A 23,905-nucleotide genomic window follows, 5' to 3' on the forward strand; every position below is an offset into this window, starting at 1 on the left:
TCCGGTCTTTTTTCTGTTATAGCACAAAAAATAAAAAAACTGAGAGGTGATTAAATACCACCAAAAGAAAGCTCTATTTGTGTGAAAAAAAGGACAAACATTTCATATAGGTCCAGTGTTGCATGACTGAGTAATTGTCATTCAAAATGTGAGAGCACCAAAAGCTGAAAATTGGTCTGGTTATTAAGGGTGTTTAAGTGCCCAGTGGTCAAGTGGTTAATAATAGAGCTTGCAGTCAGTAGTGTTAGGAGATAGTGCGTGCTGTCTGCGTGCTCTGTACCCAGTACATACCGCTATAATATAGGGCAGGCCCCTACTTTCAAACATCCAACTTACAAACATCTCCTACTTGCAAACGGAAGGAGACAGCAGCAAGTGAGATGAAAAAAGACGGATGGCAAAACAAATTATACAGGGGTGATAACCATTCCCTATGTTTTCCAAAAAGCTTAAAAATAGTTTTTTTTAACGGAGCTACACTTTAAAAATGTACCAGTTGAAAATTACAAACAGATTCAACTTAACACAACAAACCTACACAGTCCCTGTCTTGTTTGCACCGCCTGTATACTGCTGTTCTGAGTATATAGGGCCTGGGGGCCACACGCATTTCCTTTTTTTAATATGGGTACAGGGTTCCCCTTAATATGCGTACAAGACCCAAATAGGCTGGTAATGGGCTGGGAGGGCTACCCATGCCATTTTTCTGAATGATTTTCAACCATATTGCAGGAACCAGATATAACATTAAAACCGCAAGCAGTTTTAAATGGTGTTATTTCCGTTAAATGTCATTTTGTGCAGGGACTGTTCTAAACACGGGAAACACGTGGCATTTCACAGGCATACTACAGACACCCCCCAGGCACCATATTTAAAGTAATATTTCACTTTTTTTTTTCACTTTAATCGTCATTAAAATCAGTGCTCCCGCCAAAACAGCCGTTTTTAAAACTTTTTTTTGCATTGACCCATGTCCCCTGAGGCAGGAGGCAGGTCCCCAAACCCTTTTTAGGACAGTATCTTGCATATTAGCCGTTAAAATTAGCACTTTCCATTTCGAACGTTCGAGTCCCATAGACTTCAATGGGGTTCTAACGTTCGTAACGAACGCGGGGCCCGTTCGCAAGTTCTGGTGCGAACCGAACCGAGGGGGTGTTCAGCTCATCCCTATTGATGGAGATTGTACAATCAGAATATATAGTATATAGCCAGCTTAACGGGTATTATGAGATGGAGAGAGAATAAAGGATATGCATGAATGCAACCCAATAGAAATTATAGGGTACTTCCAGCTGGCTACACATTATACCTTTTTTGTTTGTTCAATTTCCTTTAGATTTACCTTCAACTATGTAGCGCAAGCACCTGCCTGATTGCGTACAATTTGAAAGTGTTTAGGTTTGACCTCATATTATATGGTTTTTGTAAATCTAAAGGAAAATTGTAGAACAACATTTTATAATGTGTAGCCAGCTTTACCTGTATTCTGTCAAATTAAAATCTCAGCAGTTCATGTTAAGTTGGCCATACAAACTTTCTACAATTGCCTTAAGATTTACCTATATATTCTGTAAAGTGTAGGCCTACATAAAGTGGTTCTAAAGGCAAAAGTTTTTTGTTACCTTAATGCATTCTATGCATTAAGGTAAAAAAAACTTCCGGGTGATGCTACTCCCTCAGCACCCCCTTATACTTACCTGAGCCCCATCTCGATCCAGTGATGGGCATGGGATCAGGGGGCTCCACCAGGCCTCTCTCTCCTCATTGACTTACACAGCAGTGGGAGCCATTGACTCCTGCTGCTGTCAGTCGCAGCCAGTGGGTTACTGAGGAAAGAGCAAGGGGCGGGGCCAAGCAACGCTCTGTGTGTGAATGAACAGTGACAGGGTTGTACAGAGCAGGTAAGTATAACATGTTTATGTTTTTTTTTTTAAATGCAACCTTTAGGCTGGGTTCACATATAGGATATCGGGGAACTGGAGAAAGTGCAGAGAAGAGCAACCAAACTGATAAGAGGCATGGAGGAGCCAGTGGTGGCCTGGGTGCCGCCCTCGCTATTCATGTCCCTGGCCCCTTTCAGGACGCCGGACACATGAAATACTATGGCGGGGATAGGCGTGGGGTGTTTATCTTGAAGCAAGTTATTAGAGGCTCCCACCCTGTTGTGTGACAGCGAAAAATGTTTTGCTATTTTTACACTAAAATTCCTCCCTGCCATTCAGGAGGCAGGTCAGTGAGACCTGTCTCCCGATTGGCCAAGGCATTAGGCAATCCTATTAGATGCCTAACGATTTGGCGGAAGGGGAGGAGACACGGCAGAGAAGGCCTAAGGAGCCGAGTGGACACTGGAGCCACACTTCCTGACACTGCAGAAGAGTAGGAGGAGAGCCCTGCATCTCGAGTGGTAAGTGCAGCTGGCTGAGCCACGGGGTGGCGGGGGGTTGGTGAAGTGACAGACGAGGGATGCTCCTGGCTGCATATGATGGGCACATCAGCTATATTTTCTAGGCACAGTGGCTGCATATGATGGGCACAGTGGCTGTATTTGGGCACAGTGGCTGCATATGATGGGCAAAGTGGCTGTATTTGCTTGGCACAGCGGCTGTATTTGCTGGGCACAGTGGCTGTATTTGATGGGCACAGTAGCTGTATTTGCTGGGCACAGTGGCTGCATATGATGGGCATAGTGGCTGTATTTGATGGGCACAGTGGCTGCATATAATGGGCACAGTGGCTGCATTTGCTGGACACAGTGGCTGCATATGATGGGCACAGTGGCTGCACATATGATGGGCACAGTGGCTGAATATGATGAGCACAGTGGCTGCACATAATGGGTACAGTGGCTGTAATTGATGGCACAGTGGCTGCATATGATGGGCACAGTGGCTGCATATGATGGGCACAGTGACTGTATTTGCTGGGCACAGTGGCTGTATTTGCTGGACACATTGGCTGCATAGGATGTTCACGGTGGCTGCATAGGATGTTCACGTGGCTGCATATGATGGGCACAGCGGCTGTATTTGATGGGCACAGCAGCTGTATTTGATGGCACAGTGGCTGCATTTGATAGGCACAGTGAGGGTGCAATTTATGTTTTTTTCAAAAAAAATTCAGTTTGTTTGCATATGATGAGCACAGTGGCTGCATATGATGGGCACAGTGGCTGTATTTGCTGGGCACAGTGGCTGTATTTGCTGGGCACAGTGGCTGCATATGATGGGCACAGTGGCTGTATTTGCTGGGCACAGTGGCTGTATTTGCTGGACACATTGGCTGCATAGGATGTTCACGGTGGCTGCATATGATGGGCACAGTGGCTGTATTTGATGAGCACAGCAGCTGTATTTGATGGCACAGTGGCTGCATTTGATAGGCACAGTGAGGCTGCAATTGATGTTTTTTTCAAAATTTTTGCCACCCTCACTATTCATGTGCCTGGCCCCTTTCAGGACGCTGAACACATGAAATACTATGGCGGGGATAGGCATGGGGTGTTTATCTTGAAGCAAGTGATTAGAGGCTCCCACCCTGTTGTGTGACATAGCAAATCAATTTTTGCTATTTTCACACTAACATTCCTCCCTGCTATTCAGTGAGACTTGTCTCCCGATTGGCCAAGGCATTAGGCAATCCTATTGGATGCCTAACGCTTTGGCGGAAGAGGAGGAGACATGGCAGAGAAGGCCTGAGGAGCCGAGTGGACACTGGAGCCACGCTTCCCGACACTGCAGAAGAGTAGGAGGAGAGCCCGTCACTCCAGGAGAGGAGCAGAGCCCTGCAACACGAGCGGTAAGTGCAGCTGGATGAGCCACGGGGGGGGGGGGTTGGTGAAGTGACAGATGAGGGATGTGCCTGGCTGCATATGATGGGCACAGCAGCTGTATTTTCTAGGCACAGTGGCTGTGTTTGCTGGACACAGTGCCTGCATATGATGGGCACAGTGGCTGCATATGATGGGCACAGTGGCTGTATTTGCTGGACACAGTAGCTGTATTTGCTGGGCACAGTGGCTGCATATGATGGGCACAGTGGCTGCATATGATGGGCACAGTGGCTGCATATGATGGCCACAGTGGCTGCATATGATGGGCACAGTGGCTGCATATGATGGGTACAGTGGCTGCATGTGATGGGCACAGTGGCTGTATTTGCTGGACACAGTGGTTGCATATGATGGGCACAGTGGCTGCATATGATGAGTACAGTGGCTGTATATGATGGACACAGTGGCTGCATATAATGGGTACAGTGGCGGCATGTGATGGGAACAGTGGCTGTAATTGATGGCACAGTGGCTGCATATGATGAGCACAGTGGCTGTATTTCCTGGACACAGTGGCTGCATATGATGTTCACAGTGGCTGCATATGATGTTCACAGTGGCTGCATATGATGTTCACAGCGGCTGCATATGATGTTCACAGCGGCTGTATTTGATGGGCACAGTGGCTGTGTTTGATGGCACAGTGGCTGTATTTGATGGCACAGTGGCTGCATTTGATGGCACAGTGGCTGCATTTGATGGGCAAAGTGGCTGCATTTGATAGGCACAGCGAGGCTGCAATTGATGTTTTTTTTAAAGTATTTTTCAGTTTGTTTGCGCCCCCCCCCCCAAAAACAAATGTTTGCACCAGCCACCACTGGGAGGAGCTCAGCTATGATGAAAGATTAGAGGAACTGAATTTATTCTCTTGTGAGAAGAGGAGATTAAGGGGGATATGATCAACATGTACAAATACATAAGAGGTCCATATAGTGAACTTGAGTTATTCCATTTAAAGTCATCACAGAGGGCAAGGGAGCACTCTTTATGTCTAGAGCAGGCATGTCCAAAGTCCGGCCCGCGGGCCAATCGCGGCCCGCGTTCCGGTTTCGGACGGCCCGTCTGGTCATGTTCACATATCTATCTTTTGTGGCCCCCAACGAATCCCCGATCGCCGGGGGCCACAAAAGATAGATATGCTGGTTGCCATGGAGGGGGCAGAACGAGTGCCGTGGATACAGGACAGCGTCCTGTGTAAAAGGAAGTCCCGTCCTGTGCTGCCATTGGACAACCGTTTTGTCCATCACAGGAGGCGGGACTTTCAATTAAAGAGGCCGTCATAGAAACAGGAGTTTCTCCTGTATGTCTGTCGGTGTTCGTCCCGCCCCCCTCCCTGTCTCCTCCAACGCTGCAGAGGGACATGAATCAGGCTGCACTGATGGCAATGGTGAGTCTGCATTCATGGAAATGTGTGGGCTGCATTCATGGCAATATGGGAGCTACATTCATGGCAATGTGGGGGCTGCATTCATGGAAATGTGTGGGCTGCATTCATGGCAATATGGGAGCTACATTCATGGCAATGTGGGGGCTGCATTCATGGCAATGTGGGGGCTGCATTCATGGCAATGTGGGGGCTGCATTCATGGCAATGTGGGGGCTGCATTCATGGCAATGTGGGGGCTGCATTCATGGCAATGTGGGGGCTGCATTCATGGCAATGTGGGGGCTGCATTCATGGCAATGTGGGGGCTGCATTCATGGCAATGTGTGGGCTGCATTCATGGCAATGTGTGGGCTGCATTCATGGCAATGTGTGGGCTGCATTCATGGCAATGTGTGGGCTGCATTCATGGCAATGTGTGGGCTGCATTCATGGCAATGTGTGGGCTGCATTCATGGCAATGTGTGGGCTGCATTCATGGCAATGTGTGGGCTGCATTCATGGCAATGTGTGGGCTGCATTCATGGCAATATGGGGGCTGCATTCATGGCAATATGGGGGCTGCATTCATGGCAATACGCTGGGGGCTGCATTCATGGCAATACGGGGGAGGCTGCATTCATGACAATACGGGGGAGGCTGCATTCATGACAATACGGGGGAGGCTGCATTCATGACAATACGGGGGAGGCTGCATTCATGACAATACGGGGGAGGCTGCATTCATGACAATACGCTGGGGGCTGCATTCATGGCAATACGCTGGGGGCTGCATTTATGGCAATACGCTGGGGGCTGCATTTATGGCAATACGCTGGGGGCTGCATTTATGGCAATACGCTGGGGGCTGCATTTATGGCAATACGCTGGGGGCTGCATTTATGGCAATACGCTGGGGGCTGCATTTATGGCAATACGCTGGGGGCTGCATTTATGGCAATACGCTGGGGGCTGCATTTATGGCAATACGCTGGGGGCTGCATTTATGGCAAAACGCTGGGGGCTGCATTTATGGCAATACGATGGGGGCTGCATTTATGGCAATACGATGGGGGCTGCATTCATGGCAATACGCTGGGGGCTGCATTCATGGCAATACGCTGGGGGCTGCATTCATGGCAATACGCTGGGGGCTGCATTCATGGCAATACGGGGGAGGCTGCATTCATGACAATACGCTGGGGGAGGCTGCATTTATGGCAATACGCTGGGGGAGGCTGCATTTATGGCAATACGCTGGGGGAGGCTGCATTTATGGCAATACGCTGGGGGAGGCTGCATTTATGGCAATACGCTGGGGGAGGCTGCATTTATGGCAATACGCTGGGGGCTGCATTTATGGCAATACGCTGGGGGCTGCATTTATGGCAATACGCTGGGGGCTGCATTCATGGCAATACGCTGGGGGCTGCATTCATGGCAATACGCTGGGGGCTGCATTCATGGCAATACGCTGGGGGCTGCATTCATGGCAATACGCTGGGGGCTGCATTCATGGCAATACGCTGGGGGCTGAATTCATGGCAATACGCTGGGGGCTGCAGATGGGCACTGACCCTTATTTTGCTTCACATGTCTTTATTTAAAATTTAAGATTTTTTTATTTTTATTCCTGAGACTTCCTTTTTAAAGTTAAGGTGTGTGGTATAAGCCGATTAAATACAGTATATCCAAATAACACACCCGAGCTCATCTGTTCACCACACACAGCACAAAGGCAAGAGAATTCTTGTTGGGCCGTGTATCAGTGCTTGGATGAACACACTTAGACTGAATTTTAATGGTTTAAAGAATGTCAAGCAAAATGGTCGGCCCTCGAGCATGTTCACTTAATCAAATCTGGCCCTCTTTGAAAAAAGTTTGGACACCCCTGGTCTAGAGGAAAAACTATTTAATCTCCAAATACAGAAAGGTTTATTCACAGTAAGCCCTTGTACACACAATCGGAGATTCCGACAACCAAATCCGTTGGATTTTGTCCGACGGATTTTGTGCAAAACTGTTGTATACACATGGTCGGACGCAGTTGTCGGAAAATCCGAACGTTCAGAACGTGATGCCGTTATTTCGTTACGATGGGACTACGTTCAGGCTAGTAGCCAATAGCTTTGATGTAGGAATTTGATCTGAGCATGCGTGGCACTTTGTCCGATCCGAATTCTCTACACATGATCGGAATATGTCCGATCAGAGCATTTTGTCGGAAAATATTTCTGGCAAGTTGGGAAATTTGGTCCGACGGATATTCCGACTGAAACAGTCCGATGCATACCACACACAGTCGGAATATCCGACAAAACGCTCCGATCGGACACATTCCGTCGGAATCTCCGACCGTGTGTACAAGGGCTAAGAGCTGTGAAAATGTGGAATAGACTTCCTCTAGAGGTGGTTCTGGCCAGCTCAGTAGATTGATTTAAAAAAGGCCTGGATTCTTTCCTAAATGTACATAATATAACTGGGTACTGACATTTATAGGTAAAGTTGATCCGGGGAAAATTTGATTGCCTCTCGGGGGATCAGGAAGGAATTTTTTCCCCTGCTGTAGCAGATTGGATCATGCTTTGCTGGGGGGGGGGTTTCTGCCTTCCTCTGGATCAACTCTGGGTATAGGATTGTGTATATGGGATTGTATGATTTTTTTTTTTTTAATTGGTTGAACTAGATGGATTTGTGTCTTTTTCCAACCTGACTAACTTTTAAAACATGATGGAACGTGACACTAGGTTAATGGTATGTTTCTTTTTAGACTAGCCATGCATACCAGATGGGACATCAGCCTTTTCTCTTAGCAATCGCGAGGGATGCAACTTCAAACTCAAATATAATGATTCTGTTTTAGTTCGCTATATTGCTAAAAAAAATTACATTGGGTGTTGCTTGACTGCTGGTAGAATTAGTTCTGTGTAAATAGGGAAAAATCAAATGTTCTCAGGCTATTTCCTCTGGAGTTCCAATGTTATTCATTCATAAAAAAAGAGTGGTTCAGAAAAATAATTAAAGACCACCAGATGGAGCTGAGGATCATAGGAAATAAGTATTAAAAATCCCATGCTCATCTACTCCATCTAGTGGCCATAATGTGGTCTTTCCCCAAATCATTCTATTTTTTTATGAATTAAACACATTTGGCCTGTAGAGGCAATAGCTTGAGAACATTTAATTTTGTCCTATTTGCACATAAATGTTTCTAGCGGTTCTGGAGGACGAATAGCTATGCACATTTTTTATACACCTCTTTGTGTCTCTCAACTCATTATATTACCCATTTATTCCTAGCAAAGCTATTTTTACCACTACAAAAGCCTTATAACAGATTTCAGAATGATCATATATCAGGGTCCCTCAAGGTGGCGAGAATACTGACCTAAAGGGTCAACAGGACTATCCAAAAGGTCAGTAAAATGTCTGGAAGTCAAAAAAGGGATCAGTCAGGGAATCAATAGGTGGTTTATAAATGATGGAGGGTCAATTAAAGAGTATTCCCCTCACTTCACTATTCCTGGACAGGAAGGCAGTGACAAGAAGAGAAAAAAACGGACAGATGTTTATTATTGACTTAGTGTATCCAAAATGAAATCCAAAAGTGGTTTTAGCTACACCTCAACCTGACTCAGACAGCATGCAATCCAATAGACACACATGTAATGTGAGGATTGCTATGTTTCCGGTGGGAAAAAGAATGATTGTTATTGTTACAGATAGTTACCAGTGTGTTGGAAATCTTTGTAAATGTCAATAAATACTTCTGACACTCTCATACACTCGATATTGATGTTTGTTAACCGTATATGATTCAGTTTTTGTTAAGATACTTTGGTTCACAATGGGATAGATTTACTAAAGGCAAGTAGACTGTGCAGTTTGCAAGTGCAGTTGCTCTAGTTCAGAACTTAGCATACCAGGGAAAGCTCTGCTGACTGCAATCATCCAATTATGTGCAAGCAGAAATGCTGTTTTTCTAAATTAATTTTCCTTGCACGTGATTGGGTATTGTTTGTAAAGTGAAGCTTTGCCTCATTTACTAAGCTCTGGAGCAACTGCACTTGCAAATTGTACAGTCTATTTACCTTTAGTAAATCAACCCCAATGAGTTGTCTATGGGAAAATACATTACTCTGATGTTTAATACCGGGGTTATGGCTGCAGCTAGATGCCATAACCTTGGTATTAAAATTTCCTTGGGGCGCCTTTCTGATAAAAGTGATCTGAGCAGCTGATTAGCCACTGGATCACTTTCAAACCTGGCAGGGGTTGTTCTCAGACTCAAAGCGGAATTCCACATGTTTTTTCATTTATTAAAAGCCAGCAGCTACAAAAGGTGTAGCTGCTGACTATTAATAAATAAACACTTACCTGTCCAGTTGTGCGGGTGCCCAGAGCCTCGCTCCTCTCCCCCTCATCGTAGCAACTGTGGGCACCCGGCCGTGACAGCTTTTGGCTTCACAGCTGGGTGCGCACTGCGCATGTGTGAGTCGAGCTGTGCTCTGCTAGTGGCCAGGCAATTTTCTGGGACCTGTATTGTGTCCCAGAAGATTGCAGAGAGTGAGGGGCCGTCTAGGGGGAGAGGAGGAGTCGCCTAGGTGCCCAAGAGCAGGAAGGAGGAAGTAAGACAGGAAATCCCACTCTAAACTAGGTACACACTCCCCCCCCAAAAAAAATGTGCCAAATGTGGCATGTCAGGGGTCGAGGAGTACTTAAAGTGGAAGTTCCACTTTGGATTGAACTCCGCTTTAACTGACTGATCAGGAAGGCCGAGAACTGATTCGGCACTGGCAGCAGCTGGCCACAGGGATGAGCAGAGGAAATAAGGCCTCTGCTCATCTGTATGGCCTAGGAGGACGGGATCGACTTAAGGATGTCACTTCTGGATAAGCTCCGATGTAGACAATGGCATTTTTTAAAAGCACTAAATCTCTGATCTTATGCTTTTGATTGTAGAGGAGAGATGAGGGGTCGCCCCTCCCGTTGCTTTCTGGTTGGTCTCAGGCTTTCCTGGCAGATCGTGAAGCCCAAGAACCAATTCAGAACTGGCAGCAGCTGGCCACAGAGATGAGCAAAGGAAAGATAGCCTCTGCTCATCTTTTTGGGCTAGGAGGACGTAATGAAGTCACTTCCAGTTCAGCTCCGATGTAAACAATTAAATTTTTTTTAAAAACACTGGATCTAGATTTTTTTTCGACCTAATGCTTTTCATTAGAGGAGAGATGAGGGGTGTTCTGTCTCAAGGACATATAGCTAAACCTTCTTGTCCCATAAACTTCAGATATCATTTATCTCAGTTTTATTAGAACAAGTCATGTGAAATGTTTAATTTCTCTAAAGCCCCGTACACACGGACGGACTTTTCAACATCCAAAGTCCGACGGAATGATTCCGTCAGACTATTCGATCGTGTGTGGGCTGCAACGGACTTTTGATTCGCAAAAGTCTGACAGACTTTAGAAAATGGAACATGCTTCAAATTTTTCCGACGGAACTCCGCCGGACCCAGTTCCTACCGAAAAATTCGCTCGTGTGTATGCTATTCCGACGGACTAAAACCGACGCTAGGGCAGCTATTGGCTACTGGCTATGAACTTCCTTATTCGAGTCCAGTCGTACGTCATCACGTTCGAATCCGTCGGAGTTTGGTGTGATTGTGTGTGGCCAAGTCCGCTCAGTCGAAAAGTCCGTCAGAACTCTGTCGGAACTCTGTCGGAACTCCGGCAGAACTCCGGCAGAACTCCTTCGGAAGTCTGTCGGACATAAGTCCTCTCGTGTGTAAGGGGCTTAAGGGGTGATGGCGATATATTGAGAAATACATGTCTTGCTTCTGCAGCATCTTCTAAAAGAATGGTGGCTGCTTCACTTCCTGTGAAGATTCTACCCAGAATTCCCTGCTTAACTACAAATAGTAAATCAAATAAACAGAACAACTGCAGCAATACCAGAAAAGAACGCTAGATGGAGCCTTCACCCCACCTATGATTGTCTTATGTAAATTACAAATCTTACATGTAATTTTAACAACACAGGTACAGATAATCACCATAGACATCTGGTAAACAGAACAAGGGGTATTAACCCCAGATCTCTCCATAAAGAGGACCTGACATGCTTTATTCTTTTTACAAGAGATGTTTGCATTTCTTGTGACAGCAATAAAAGTGATTTTTTTTTTAAAGGTACAGTGTGAAAATAAAAATAGAATTAAATAATTAGGAAAATAAATAAAAGCAACACCCCCCCCCCCCATGCTCGCTTGCAGTAGTGAATGAATATGTAGGTCGCACCCACATATGTAAATGGTATTCACACCACATCGCACATGTCCGGTATCGCCACAAAAGTTAGAGCAGGAGGAATAATTCTAGAACTAGACCTCCTCTGTAACTCCAAACTGATAACCTGTAAACATTTTTGGGATGTTGCCTATGGAGATTTTTAAGTACCGTACTTTGTCACCATTTCACGATCGTGCATAATTTTAAAGCGTGGCATGTTAAGTATCTACTTACTTGGCAGAAAAATCATCTTTTATATGTTACAAAAAAATTGGCTTATATATTGTGTTGTTTTTAAAGATTGTTAAAATGTGACAACCACCACATATATAATGTTTGGGGGCTCTACGTAATTTTCAAGCAAAAAATACAGATTTTTTTTACTTGTAAACAAACAGGGGTTGATTTACTAAAGGCAAATCCACTTTGCACTACAAGTGAACTGAAAGTGCAGTCACTGTAGATCTGAGGGGAAGATCTGAAGTGAGGAGAAGCTCTGCTGATTTTATCATTCAATCATGTGCAAGCTAAAATGCTGTCCCTCTCAGATCTACATCTTTCAAGTGCACTTGTAGTGCAAAGTGCATTTGCCTTTAGTAAATAACCCCCACAGTGTCAAAATAGGCCATAGAACTTTTATCTTTTTTGAACTTTGCAGACTATATGAGCGTAATATTTTCGTTTACATAGGGTTTATTATCAGTTTCAATAGTACCGAGCATACACAATTGATATAAATGAGTACAGAAAGTACTTATAAAGAATAATTGGTAAGTGGACAGTCTGAGCTCAAGATTTTAACAAGAACAACTAGTGGCATGAGATGCAGGCATCACTAGCGGCTTTAGCTTCCCCTGCTCTCCTCCACGGGCATCCGGCGGCTTCCGTCTTCTCCCTCCTCGGCGGCCAATCGAATGCTTCTCCTTTCGGCCAATCAGGAAACGACTCTCTGACCCCATTCATGATTGTCCGAGAGGAGAATCAGTGTGAAAATAGCGAAAGTGGATGTAAGCCCACTATCATTATTTGCAACATATTAACATAGTTAAAATCTATAATGATATACATGCCTCCTACATGTATCGTTTTGTTTTAATGCTCACCCCCTCAGCTGTACTTTTCCCCGTAATATCGCCAAATTAGTGGGCGTTTCTCATTCCCGGCGCTCGGTGGGCGGAGCCGTGACATCAGAGGACTCCTCCGCCCACAGCAACACTCCCCTGGTCAGCTGAAAACAGTCCCCTCGGCGCATAATGTTCTCCTTGTACTGTGCAGAGCCGCCGAAAATAGCCGAAGCTAAATAGCTTTGAGTTATTTGAAGACGGCGCCTGCGGAATGAGCAGGACATTGTGCCAGACGCTTCCATGCACTCCCGAGGCTCATCCTACTATGAAAGAGGCGGGTGTATTATTGTGATATAGAGAGTATTACAAGCATCGTGATCGTGCGGCATTGTTGTAAATGTATATGTTGTAACTGTATCCCTGTAGGCATTTTGTGGTGTAGGGGGTAACATATAAGCACACCCCATGCAGAGTATCAGGAGCATCGAGAGCGCGCAGCATTGTCTGGTATTGAGAGCGCAAGCGTGGTGTGCATCTGACAGCTGTGTATGTAAAGGCAGCCAATCCTGGGAGAGCTGTAGGGGAGAGGAGAGGAGTGGAGAGAAGGGGGAATGTGAATTGTGAACTTTTTACACAAGATGTGCCTGTCTCAAGCTAGTGCACGAGATATGTAAATAACCTGTCACTCACAGCAAGGGGGCATTTTTGACAAAGTTTTCAAGACTTTGTCAAGATTTCTCTCACCGAACAATAAAAGAGGATTGCTCAGAGCTGGAATAAATCTGTGTGGAAGACTGGGCTCAAATGATAGGAAATCTTATTCTCTACATTATGACATACATTTTTTTTTTTAAATCTTCGGGTTTACATCCACTTGAATATTAATTCGCTATTGTTACACAACTGGGTGGGCTTGGTTCGCAGTGCACCCGGGCGCCCCCAATGGATGGGCCGCCCCTGGTATACATAGTTGCTTTATCAGTGGTCAGACAAGTCAGCTCCTGGCTTTGAATAGACCTAACAAGTAAAGTAAATGTGTGGGACTCACAGTACCTTTTGGCGAGAGCTCAGACTAGTGCATTTTCAAGAGATTGCCCTTAGAGATCCCACACTTCTGACTTCTGCAGCTAGGAAAAATTGTTCAATACTTCTCTCCAAGAAAACAAAATCCAGGGCACTCATAGCATGTCACTCTTTTTTATTTAATCGTATATCCAAAGGTAAAAACAATGAAAACATCCAGCCAACTAATGCTTCTCAAGTGCACACTTAGTCCCAACTGCCTTGAAAAAGCCCAGGCTTTGCACGAGAAACGTTCATCAGCTGGAGGTGCTTTATTTGTTTTTAGCCTTTGTAATTTATAATTAAAATAAAGAAGTGTGACATGCCCTGGATTTTGTTTTCTTGGATTGCTACTTTGAGTAGACCTCTAGCTGTCTTCAAGAATCCACCAACTTCTATTTAAACCTATGATAGCGGAGAATAACGCTTGAAACAAATACATATGCATTTTTGAAGGAATGGTCTGATCAACAATGAAGTTAATACATTATCCATACTGTTTATTTTTATTGGTGGTCATTAAACATTCTGCATTATGTGTTTTAAGAAACACACCTGCGTGGATGAGATGTTTGAATGGCTTGAGATGGTCAGAAGCTGTAAACCACATACTTGTCCAGGCCCATACAGTTCATCCATTTCCATGTGTATGTCTTTATTGTGAAGACTAAGGGATGAGATCAAGATGAAATTCTGCTCCATCTCCACCTCTCTCTCTCCCTCTCCTTCCCCTGATTGATGTCTTCAGACACAGGAGAGGCCGAGCAGAAGGTCGCTCAGTCCCCACCAAAAGCTGCTGCGGTGAAAAGAACTGAAGAATCAAGGAGCAGAACAAGCTTAAAAAAGCCACAATAAGACTCCATTAACCATGAGACTGCTGGTTAATGTGAGTATTGAAACAATTGTATGTGTTGGAGGTGACGGGAGATTTACAAGAATAAAATGTTGCACGCAGTAATTAGAAATTATTCCATATCGGTTGTTCCATTTTAATACGTTTTTCACATTGAAGGTAGATGTTCATTCCTTAGCAAAGTTATCGGCACTTGCCCAAAGCTTCATACAAAGCATGGAAACCACGATGAAGAAAGTAGAAAAATTATTTAAGTTTTGCATTCATTTAATGACTATTTGCATTTTTTTAAAGGCCAAGTCTGGGTACAAGATGTCCTCAGTCTTTTGGGTTGAATGACATCCAGCATCACTCAACCTGGAAGATTGAGGAAACCCCTCATTCACAATGTTTTCATGCAGAGAGCAGAGCTGATAATATCATGTCAGTGCTGCTCTCTGCATCACCTAGGACTGCCCACTGCTGGGGGAAGAAGACACGTGACCAGCCGGAAGACATCAGACTAAGGTAAGTATAAAAAACAGGGGATAATGTCCTTTAACTACTTCAGCCCCGAAAGGATTTACCCCCTTTCTAACCAGAGCACTTTTTGTGATTCGGCACTGTATTACTTTAAGTGACAATTGCGCGGTCGTGCGATATTGCAAACAAACAAAATTGACGTCCTTTTTCCCCACAAATAGAGCTTTCTATCACCCCTGTGGTTTTTATTTTTTGCGCTATAAACAAAAAAAGAGCGACAATTTTGGAAAAAAGCAATATTTTTTGCTGTAATAAATATAACCCAAAAATATATAAAAAAGCAAATTTTTTGCTCAGTTTACGCCGATATGTATTTTATATATTTTTGGTAATAAAAATTGCAAAAAGCCCATATTGATTGGTTCGTGCAAAAGTTATAGCGTCTACAAAATAGGGGATAGTTTTATGGCATTTTTATTATTAATTAGTAGGGGGCGATCAAGCTGTTAAGTGTGTCCTAGGGAGTGATTCTAACTGTGGGGGTCTACCACTCACATGACAGCGATCATTGATCTCAATGACAGGGAGCAGTGATCTCTGTCATGTCACAAGGCAGAATGGGGAAATACCTTGTTTACAAAGGCATCTCTCCGTTCTTCAGCTCCGTGAGACGATCGCGGGCACCCGGCGGACATAGAGTCCGTGGGACCCGTGGTCGCGGTCATGGAGCACGTGGCGGCGCCCACAATGCTGCATCTTAAAGGGGACGTACCTGTACGCCCATTTGCCCAGCCGTGCCATTGTGCCGCCTTATACCGCCATGCGCTGGTCCGCATGTGGTTAAGGGGGAGCCTGGAGTTGTGCATTAATGGACATCTGTGCTGTGAAAATAATAGAAGCTACCATACCTTCTAAAAATGCTAGCTGCCTGGCTGCCTCACATACATTTCTTCACTGGCCTGCACAGTGGTTGTGCCTTGCAGGTTCTCTCTCTCTGCAAGTGTGCCCAGCTAACTAAAACCAAAATACTTTCTGCAATCTCTAATGAAACCCCTTCAATTCACTTGGTTAGCAGATAAATTTGTGGTTAGATTGCACATCACATGAGCCTTCACCCACCTAGGAGGAAATTGCATCAGCTGTAAGGCTTGTTTTACATGGGCTTCAGCTTGTATATGAGCAGTGTAAACAGCAAGTTTTTATGAAACTTTCGGTAAGCTTCGATCAGCTTTCTCAAACTGCCTTTCAGCTCCTTTTGGAAATGTTATACACAGGACTTAATAGGAGTGCTGATTGCCACAAGCTGCTAGCAGGTTTTAGCAATCTTTCAACTAGCTTCAGTAGTGCTGAAGCCTGCTAGCAGCTTGTTTAAAGTGGCAATAAGTACTCCCATTAAGATCTATGTTCAACATTTACAAACTGGAGCTGACTCTTAAAGCTTCAACAAAGCTTACCAAAAGTTCTTCAAATGCTTTGTAAAAGCTTGCTGTTCACACTGCTCTTATGCAAGCTGAAGCTCCTGTGAAACAGGCCTTAGGAGACCAAGAAAGAGGTTTATCTCTTACTGGTTACATTCTGCTCTTTTGATTTTAACCATCTGACATCCGGATGTGAATTCCCGGGAGGCCGTCATATGAAGGCCTCCCCTGTGCACGCTCCCTGCGCGCGCCCTACAGGGCACTCATGGAGCGCGCTGTGATCACCGAGTCAATGAGGCATGGGTGATCACCGATCCAAGTAAGGGGCCGGTCCCGGCCCCTTACCATGTGAGCAGCTGTCAGCCAATGACAGCTGATCACATGATCAAAACAAAAGCTCGGTGATCATTTTTTTTTCTCCTTGCGCTGACAGCAGAGGAGAAAACAAAAAGCCGATCACCGGCTTATCTTAAAGGGACATCGGTCCCAAAAAGGAAGAGGCAATTATGCCTCATTTATACCATCTAACAGTGCCCACAAGTGCCACTTATCGATGCCCACAAGTGACACCTGTCAATGCCTACCAGTGCCACCTATCAATGCCCACCGGTGGTGCCAATCAGTGCCACCTAGAAGTGCTGCCTATCAGTGTAACCGATCAGTGCCCATCACTGCCACCCATCAGTGCCCATCACTGCCACCTATCGGTGCCCATCAGTGCAGCCTCATCAGCGTACATCAATGACAGACAAAAATTACCCAATATAAAATTTTAAAACAAAATAATTTTTTTTTTTTTTTTACAATTCGGTCTTTTTACATTTTTAACCGCTTCCCATTCGGCCAATGTACATACACGGCCAGGTGGGAGCTCTCTACTGCTGTGTGGTCGTTCAGGAACGTCCTTCAGAAAGAGGGGGAACGCGCGTGCTCGTGCCCGCGCAGCGGCGCGATCCCGATGTGCTCGTGTCACCCGGACACGGCACATCTCGGATCGGCAGGAGGGCTCTGTGATTGGTAATGTAAACAAACAGCCGGTTGCTGGGCAATCGGCTCTCCTCTCCTCACACGGAAGTCGTCACTGAGGAGAGGAGAGCAGATCGCTGCAGCCGGCTGGTGATCAGTGAGTATGAGCTGTTTTTACAGCTTTTTACTAACTAATCACCAGTCTAGTATAAACCTACAGTGTAAACACACATGTCACCACAATACACATGTCACCACACATGTCCCCAAATAATAAAAAGACATGTCCCCAAATAAAAAAACACATGTCCCCCACATATGTCCCACTAAAATCACATGTTCCAATGATTATCTGCACACATATGTACGTGATCACCTGCACACATATGTACATGATCATATGCGTACATATGTCCGTGATCACACAAACTAATTATTATACACTTAAGGGAATTTTTTTTACCAAAAACATGTAGCAGAATAATACATTTTGGCTTAAATTTATGACAAAATTAGATTGTATTGGATTTCTTTTAAAATAGAAAAAAGAAAATATTGTTTCTTTCCAAATTTCCGCTTTTTTTGCGCTTATATCGCAAAAAATAAAAAACGGAGTCGTGAATAAATACCACCAAAATAAAGCTCTATTTGTGAGAACAAAATGATAAAAATGTAATTTGGGTACAGTGTAGCATGACCGCGCAATTTACATTGAAAGTGCGAGAGCGATGAAGGCTGAAAATTGGGCTGGGAAGGAAGGGGACGAAAGTGCCCTGTATTGTAGTGGTTAAAAACATAAATATAAATCGCACAGGTGATCAAATACCACCAAAAGAAAGCTCTATTTGGGGGGAAAAAAATATAAAAATTTCATTTGGGTACAATGTTGTATGACCACGTAATTGTCATTCAAATTGCGACAGCGATGAAAGCTGAAAATTGGTCTGGATGGGGGGGGGGGGGGGGGGGTTTAAGTGCCCAGTTAGCAAGTGGTTAAACTTTTACATCAGAGGAATATGCAGCAGGAAAATTAAAGGCACAAGCATGGGATAAGAGCAACAAGGTTGTGTATAGCCAATCGATTTATGTACTCTACAATACAGTAACCACTTTATTGTAGAGAATCAGTGTTCTTCGTGGGTATAAGGACTGTGTGCTTTAGTCAAATATACAGCCCTGCACATCAGGAATGGAAGACAGACATGTATACCAACACAGATCTATAGACGTCTCATTACATTATCTGTCTTCCAAAATAAACACCCTCTTTAACAAGTAATAATGTAGCAGTAATCATAGGGTGATTTTTTTTGTATCTTTGTTTTTTATTTTTTTTTTTATTTACCACGGCATAGGTCATTAGCGTGCCCACATATAACATATGGGATGGTGGAGAAATGCTTCTGGGCATTAGTTAGTGTTGGCATACAGCATGTGATCCCATATGGTAGTCATTTGCTTATGTTATGATTTTGTGTAAAGAAAAGTTTGCTTTTTGATGTTATTTATTTATAAGTGATCAGTTGAGTACTGGACCAGAGCGGTTGCTTTGTGCAGAGTACAGCAGAACATGCTTCTACTGCTGGGCAGCCATTGCATGACAATAACGACTGTTAAAGGGGATTTACACTTTCACTGGAAACATAGCAATCTGGTGAGACCTCATTGTGTGGTTAGAAGTCATTTTAATTGACTGCACATCAGCAGCTATATAGGTTTTCTGCTTACTTGAAGAAGTTGGGTGGGTGGTGACCACTTTGGCCATCACACAATTGGTATGACTCGTGAACTAAAGAAAAAAAATTGTCCTTTGTATTCAAGGCTTTAATCTAGCCATAGGCCTATAGTTTGGTGTGCAGGCATGATGAGACCACCTTAGATATATCTAGCTGGGTATGAAATAAGAATATACACCTGGCTGCGCATATACATTTGTGGAATGGAGCAGGAAAGTGGAAAGAGGAAGCAGCATTGGGGCGGTAGAAGGGATTTGGTAATGTTTCTAAGCCTGCTTCTAGTTATATTGCTCTGCCTGACTCTGGGTATGTAGAAGTTTCCTGAGTGAAAGAGGACTATCCCTTTTAAGTTAAGGAAGTGTTTTTGTATCTGTCTACTTTTTTGCAACTCTGCATTCTTACTAACACATTTACATATCTATCTTCTTTTCAGCCTCCTCCCAGAGTCCATAAGCCTCGATTAAGGAAGAAAAGTACCTCTGCCTCTAATACGGAATCTGTGTGAGTGCAACCAACATCGAGCACCACAGAATGTCTCTTCACTGCCTTAAAAGAGCAAATCATACCACATGACACAGGTGGCGCCAGAGTTCAGACAGCAGGCGTGACTTTTCGCAGAAACCCTTGCTCTCCCCTGCACCATATCAGTTAAACTGTGTTCAGCTTTCTGTTTGTAGCTGCTGATTAAATCGCTACAAAGAAATTCAATGCCAGTTACCTTAATATTGGTTTTGGGCCCGCTTGGAACAATGTAAAAATGTTCTCCCCACACCTCCTATGTGCTGACTGAATCAAAATGGAGGTTGCCAGTGCTCTGAACAGACAGGCTGACTATTAAATTATTATGGAACTGTGGCCATGTTTGGTATGGATGTTCTATGAAGTGAAATAGCCATGTGTTTGAAAAGTGATTTTTTTTTTCTCTGTACCTGCTATATATTTACATATTTCTTTTTGTTGTCTGAACCTGTATAAATTATGTCTCCAAATGTGTATGTTTGAAATGTGATTTTCAAGGGCAGATGTTCTTCTGCACCAGTATTACTCAATGTAGACCCAATTTGAAACTCAAGATTGTATTTTATCAACCTTTTTATCCGAGAGTAACCCTTAAAATAATTTTAAGGTCTTTAGGAATCCCTTCGAAAACCAATTAATTGGACATCGGTGAGAAAAATGCCCCTTATTGATGGTTGTTGGGGGGGATTCCTCCTTACATTGGTAGTAAACCACCCCTTCAGACAGCTAGTAGGGTAGGCCTCAGAACTAGGCAAGCAGCATCAGATTAGAGGTTAATCAGCCACATCTCTAGGAACCCCTAGCAACCTCTGGAGGAACCCTAGTTGAGAATAGTTACCCTAGAGCAGTGATGGCGAACCTTGGCACCCCAGATGTTTTGGAACTACATTTTCCATGACGCTCATGCACTCTGCAGAGTGCACAAGCATCATGGGAAATGTAATTCCAAAACATCTGGGGTGCCAAGGTTCGCCATCACTGCCCTAGATTATAGTAAGTACACTGTTAGTCCCAGAAGTGTATACAGCTTTCCGTGGCTTTAAAATGTCTTTAGGGTGACAGTCTGGTAACAATTTATTTATTTATTCAGGTAATAGAATTGATAGTAGTAGTTAGTTAGACACTAAACTGGACTTGTTTAGAAATGTTAAAGACCTATTGTTGACACATCAATGTTCCACTCATCCAACTAGCCTCCCCAAGTACCCAGATTTCACTGTATCATGTAGTATATCAATGCAAATGGTGAGAGTACATGTACATGCTGAGCTGTGCATGGTATTCAATCAGCTTCTAGCATCAGCTTGTTCTATTTAGCTTTGACCACAACAAAAAAAAAAAAAACCTGGAAGCTGATTGGTTTCTATGCAGAGCTGCACCAGATTTTTCACTCTCCAGTTCCAACCCATGAGACTCATTTTTGTTTTGCTAGTGTGAGGTGATAGACCTCCTCTTTGTTTTTAAATGTTCCCTTTTTCTTCTGATGCTTCTATCAAGACCTGAATGCTTATTGCCCTGGACTATCTTAACAGTATCAATGGGTCCCACCTGTATTTTTTGCTTCCGGTATTCTGTAACAATAGCCAATTCATCAAGATCTCCAATTACGCCACTTCTGATTACTGAAAATCATCAGTAATTGGAGATTCAGACGACATTTTGACACAACACCGGAAAGCGTGTACACTCCGTTACACAAATACTTTGCCGTTTTGACAGAACAGCAGGTAACAAGGACAAAGTTGGTTAGTATCAGAGCAGACTAACAATATCCGCTCATAATATCGTGTACCGGAGTGTATATGGTTGCCGGTGTTGTGCCAAAACAGCAAGTCACCAAAATCTCCAATTGCTAACGGTTTACAGTAACCGGAAATTACGTAATTGGAGATCTTGATGAATTGGCTAATTTGCTGGACCACCGGCACTAGATCCTGTGTTAGGTAATCACCTTGTGAAAACACTCTTTTCTAATTAACATTATCGAATCACCATGGTGCTGTGAAGTCTGGGATGGGTGTTATTTGTCATGTCAATATAAATGTTTCAGAAGATATTTCCAACACTCCTTTGAATCAACCACAGTTGGCTGACCGGTGAAAGATCTTCACACTAAAAAACAAGCCCAGTTCAATGTGACTAACTCCTATTGACTTTAAGATACCATGTTGACTAAAAGTGATGGATCAGAGTGCATCATGAAACAGAAGGGACCCTAAACCTAAAATGTTAAAGGAGGCAAATTATCTGTCACACAATAGTCTCCCAACCACTGCTGAAGGCTGACATCGCGTGACTGTTGGAAGTTGTTTTGGGACAGATCACACCTCTTCTACAGTGACATGTCTACCCAGGAATTGGACATTTACAATCGCCAAGCCTGTGTGATACCCTTAACTGTGCCACCTGAAGGATTTCACGACATACAAATTTGGTAGAAAAAGCAAAGTGTGAAATCAGGGTGCATTTAATTAAAATCACGATTTAAATCATGATTTAAATCACTAGTAAAAAGGCTTAATTTAAATCAACTCGATTTAAATCATAAATTTTAAAGAGAAACTGTCATCTCTGTCCATCAGCAGCTCCTCCTCTGACCCGCTGTTGAATCACCAACAGTCCCATTCACTTTAATGGGACGGCTGGTGATGCGGCAGTGACACCACAAGGTGAGGGACATGGTGGCAGCATGTGAGTGGATGCCCAACAACGGGTGCTGCCATGATGGATCTGAAATGACAGGTGCTCTTTAAATGTAAGGACTCATTCTTGCTGGTAGTTATGTTTAATAATTACAAACAAAATTAAGGTTTACTATTTAGAATAATAAGCTGTCAGGTTAGTAAAATAGCGATATCAAAACCGATTCAATCATACAGTTTGTAGTGTACATAGATTTGAAAAACAATGGGATAAAGGAATATTCTTGAACTTTATTTTATCTCATGGTTACTGTGAAATTGTGTGAATGCATCAATGCAGCGCATGTTATCTCAGCTTGCAGAGCTTGGATTCATTGAATGAGTTTACCAAAAATGTAAATATTGCAGAATATACAGCCCCATGCTACATAATTAAGCTCCATTTCATGCTGAATAAACTAAATTATTAATGTATCTTACATAGAAAACTATCTTTAGAGTGATTTTTCCTCCAAAAGCATTTTATTAAAATAAACTTGATAAAAATAAAACAAATTGATTTAAATAAAAATAAAAAAATCAAATTTAAATTAAAACAATCAGATATTTTAAAAAAATGATTTATATCCACCCTGTGTGAAATTAACAAATATATTTAATCAACATGACATACTTTTTATTTAATTTATCAGACTAGTCATATGAAGCTTTTGCAAGGTCTTATATAATCACATTTTAAAAGTGCTTTCAGGTACAGTTCAGCTGACATTTGAAATCCATTTGCCATCCTTCTGACCTGCTCCTGACCTCATTCTAAGTGACATCGAGACTGCTTTTGCATTCTTATTGACTGGTATATGGAGAAAAGCAGTCATGGCATGAACAAATGTGCATGTATCCAAGCCCCGAGCCAGATTGCACTAAAAAATGTAAGACCTGAAGTACAAACAGTTGTTTTCATAGGGCAACAGTATGCAATTTGCAACAATACACAGCAACCATTGAGCTTTAAAGTTCACTGACACTTGTACATACACAAAAATAAATGGAAGGAGGGCAATAGAAGAGCAATACATAGTACCACATGTTCAGCTCCAGGCTTACAGCTTACTGCCCTCATCGCAAACCCACTTGCATATTAGACATGTTCAGTTAGGTAGTTCATAGAATGGGGGAAGCGGCTGGTATGGTGTTGTTCATATTTTATTAACATACCTTGATAGTGTTTCTTTTAATAATAATGTAACTACTATTACAGAATCAGTGAAGTTGATTGCTATGCATGGATTACTGCATTTTTCATAATGCCTTATAAATTAAGTCTGTCAATGGCTACTTTATGAAAACTGTGGCACAGAAATAATTACTATTTCCTACAGTAGGTAAGCTGTTTATTCTCTAACTTGGAGGTGTGCAGTTTAATGTCCAAACTCAAAAACTACTTTAGGGGGCACTATATTTCTAGTATATTACCACATCACTGAACAGTGTCAAAACTGACATTTGTGGGCTTATTAAGTAAATTAGTGCACCGGGACATTTGAATGGTTGCTACAGTTCAGTGTATTTTTCAGGGTATAGAATGAGGGCTTTGCTCATTAAACTGGTGGTTTGAGATCCAGAAGAGTGAAATGTCATCTTGTTGATTAAGTACCTTCCATCTCACATACACCTGGAAGAGATAACATGGAATCTCATCTT

The 23,905-nt window shown here is 43.3% G+C and overlaps 1 protein-coding gene across 4 annotated transcripts in view; it reads left to right on the plus strand.

The window, feature by feature from the left end:
* REEP1 (receptor accessory protein 1) overlaps positions 1 to 20,115 on the plus strand; it is a 218,155-nt gene extending 198,040 nt beyond the window's left edge. For 3 of the 4 annotated variants that reach the window (XM_077477971.1, XM_077477970.1, XM_077477973.1), the window contains one exon: positions 19,477 to 20,115. Coding sequence is in view for 3 of the 4 variants with exons in the window: in XM_077477970.1 (XP_077334096.1) it covers positions 19,477 to 19,548 (72 nt within the window). In the remaining variant the exon portion in view is untranslated. Of the gene's footprint in view, positions 1 to 14,356; positions 14,495 to 19,476 lie in introns of all 4 variants that reach the window. The other variant, XM_077477974.1, reaches the window with a different exon arrangement.
* The last annotated feature ends 3,790 nt before the right edge of the window (positions 20,116 to 23,905 follow it).

This window comes from Lithobates pipiens, unplaced genomic scaffold (assembly GCF_037356315.1).
Source record: "Lithobates pipiens isolate NorthernLeopardFrog02 unplaced genomic scaffold, aLitPip1_a1.2 Scaffold_13, whole genome shotgun sequence".
NCBI lineage: Eukaryota > Metazoa > Chordata > Amphibia > Anura > Ranidae > Lithobates > Lithobates pipiens.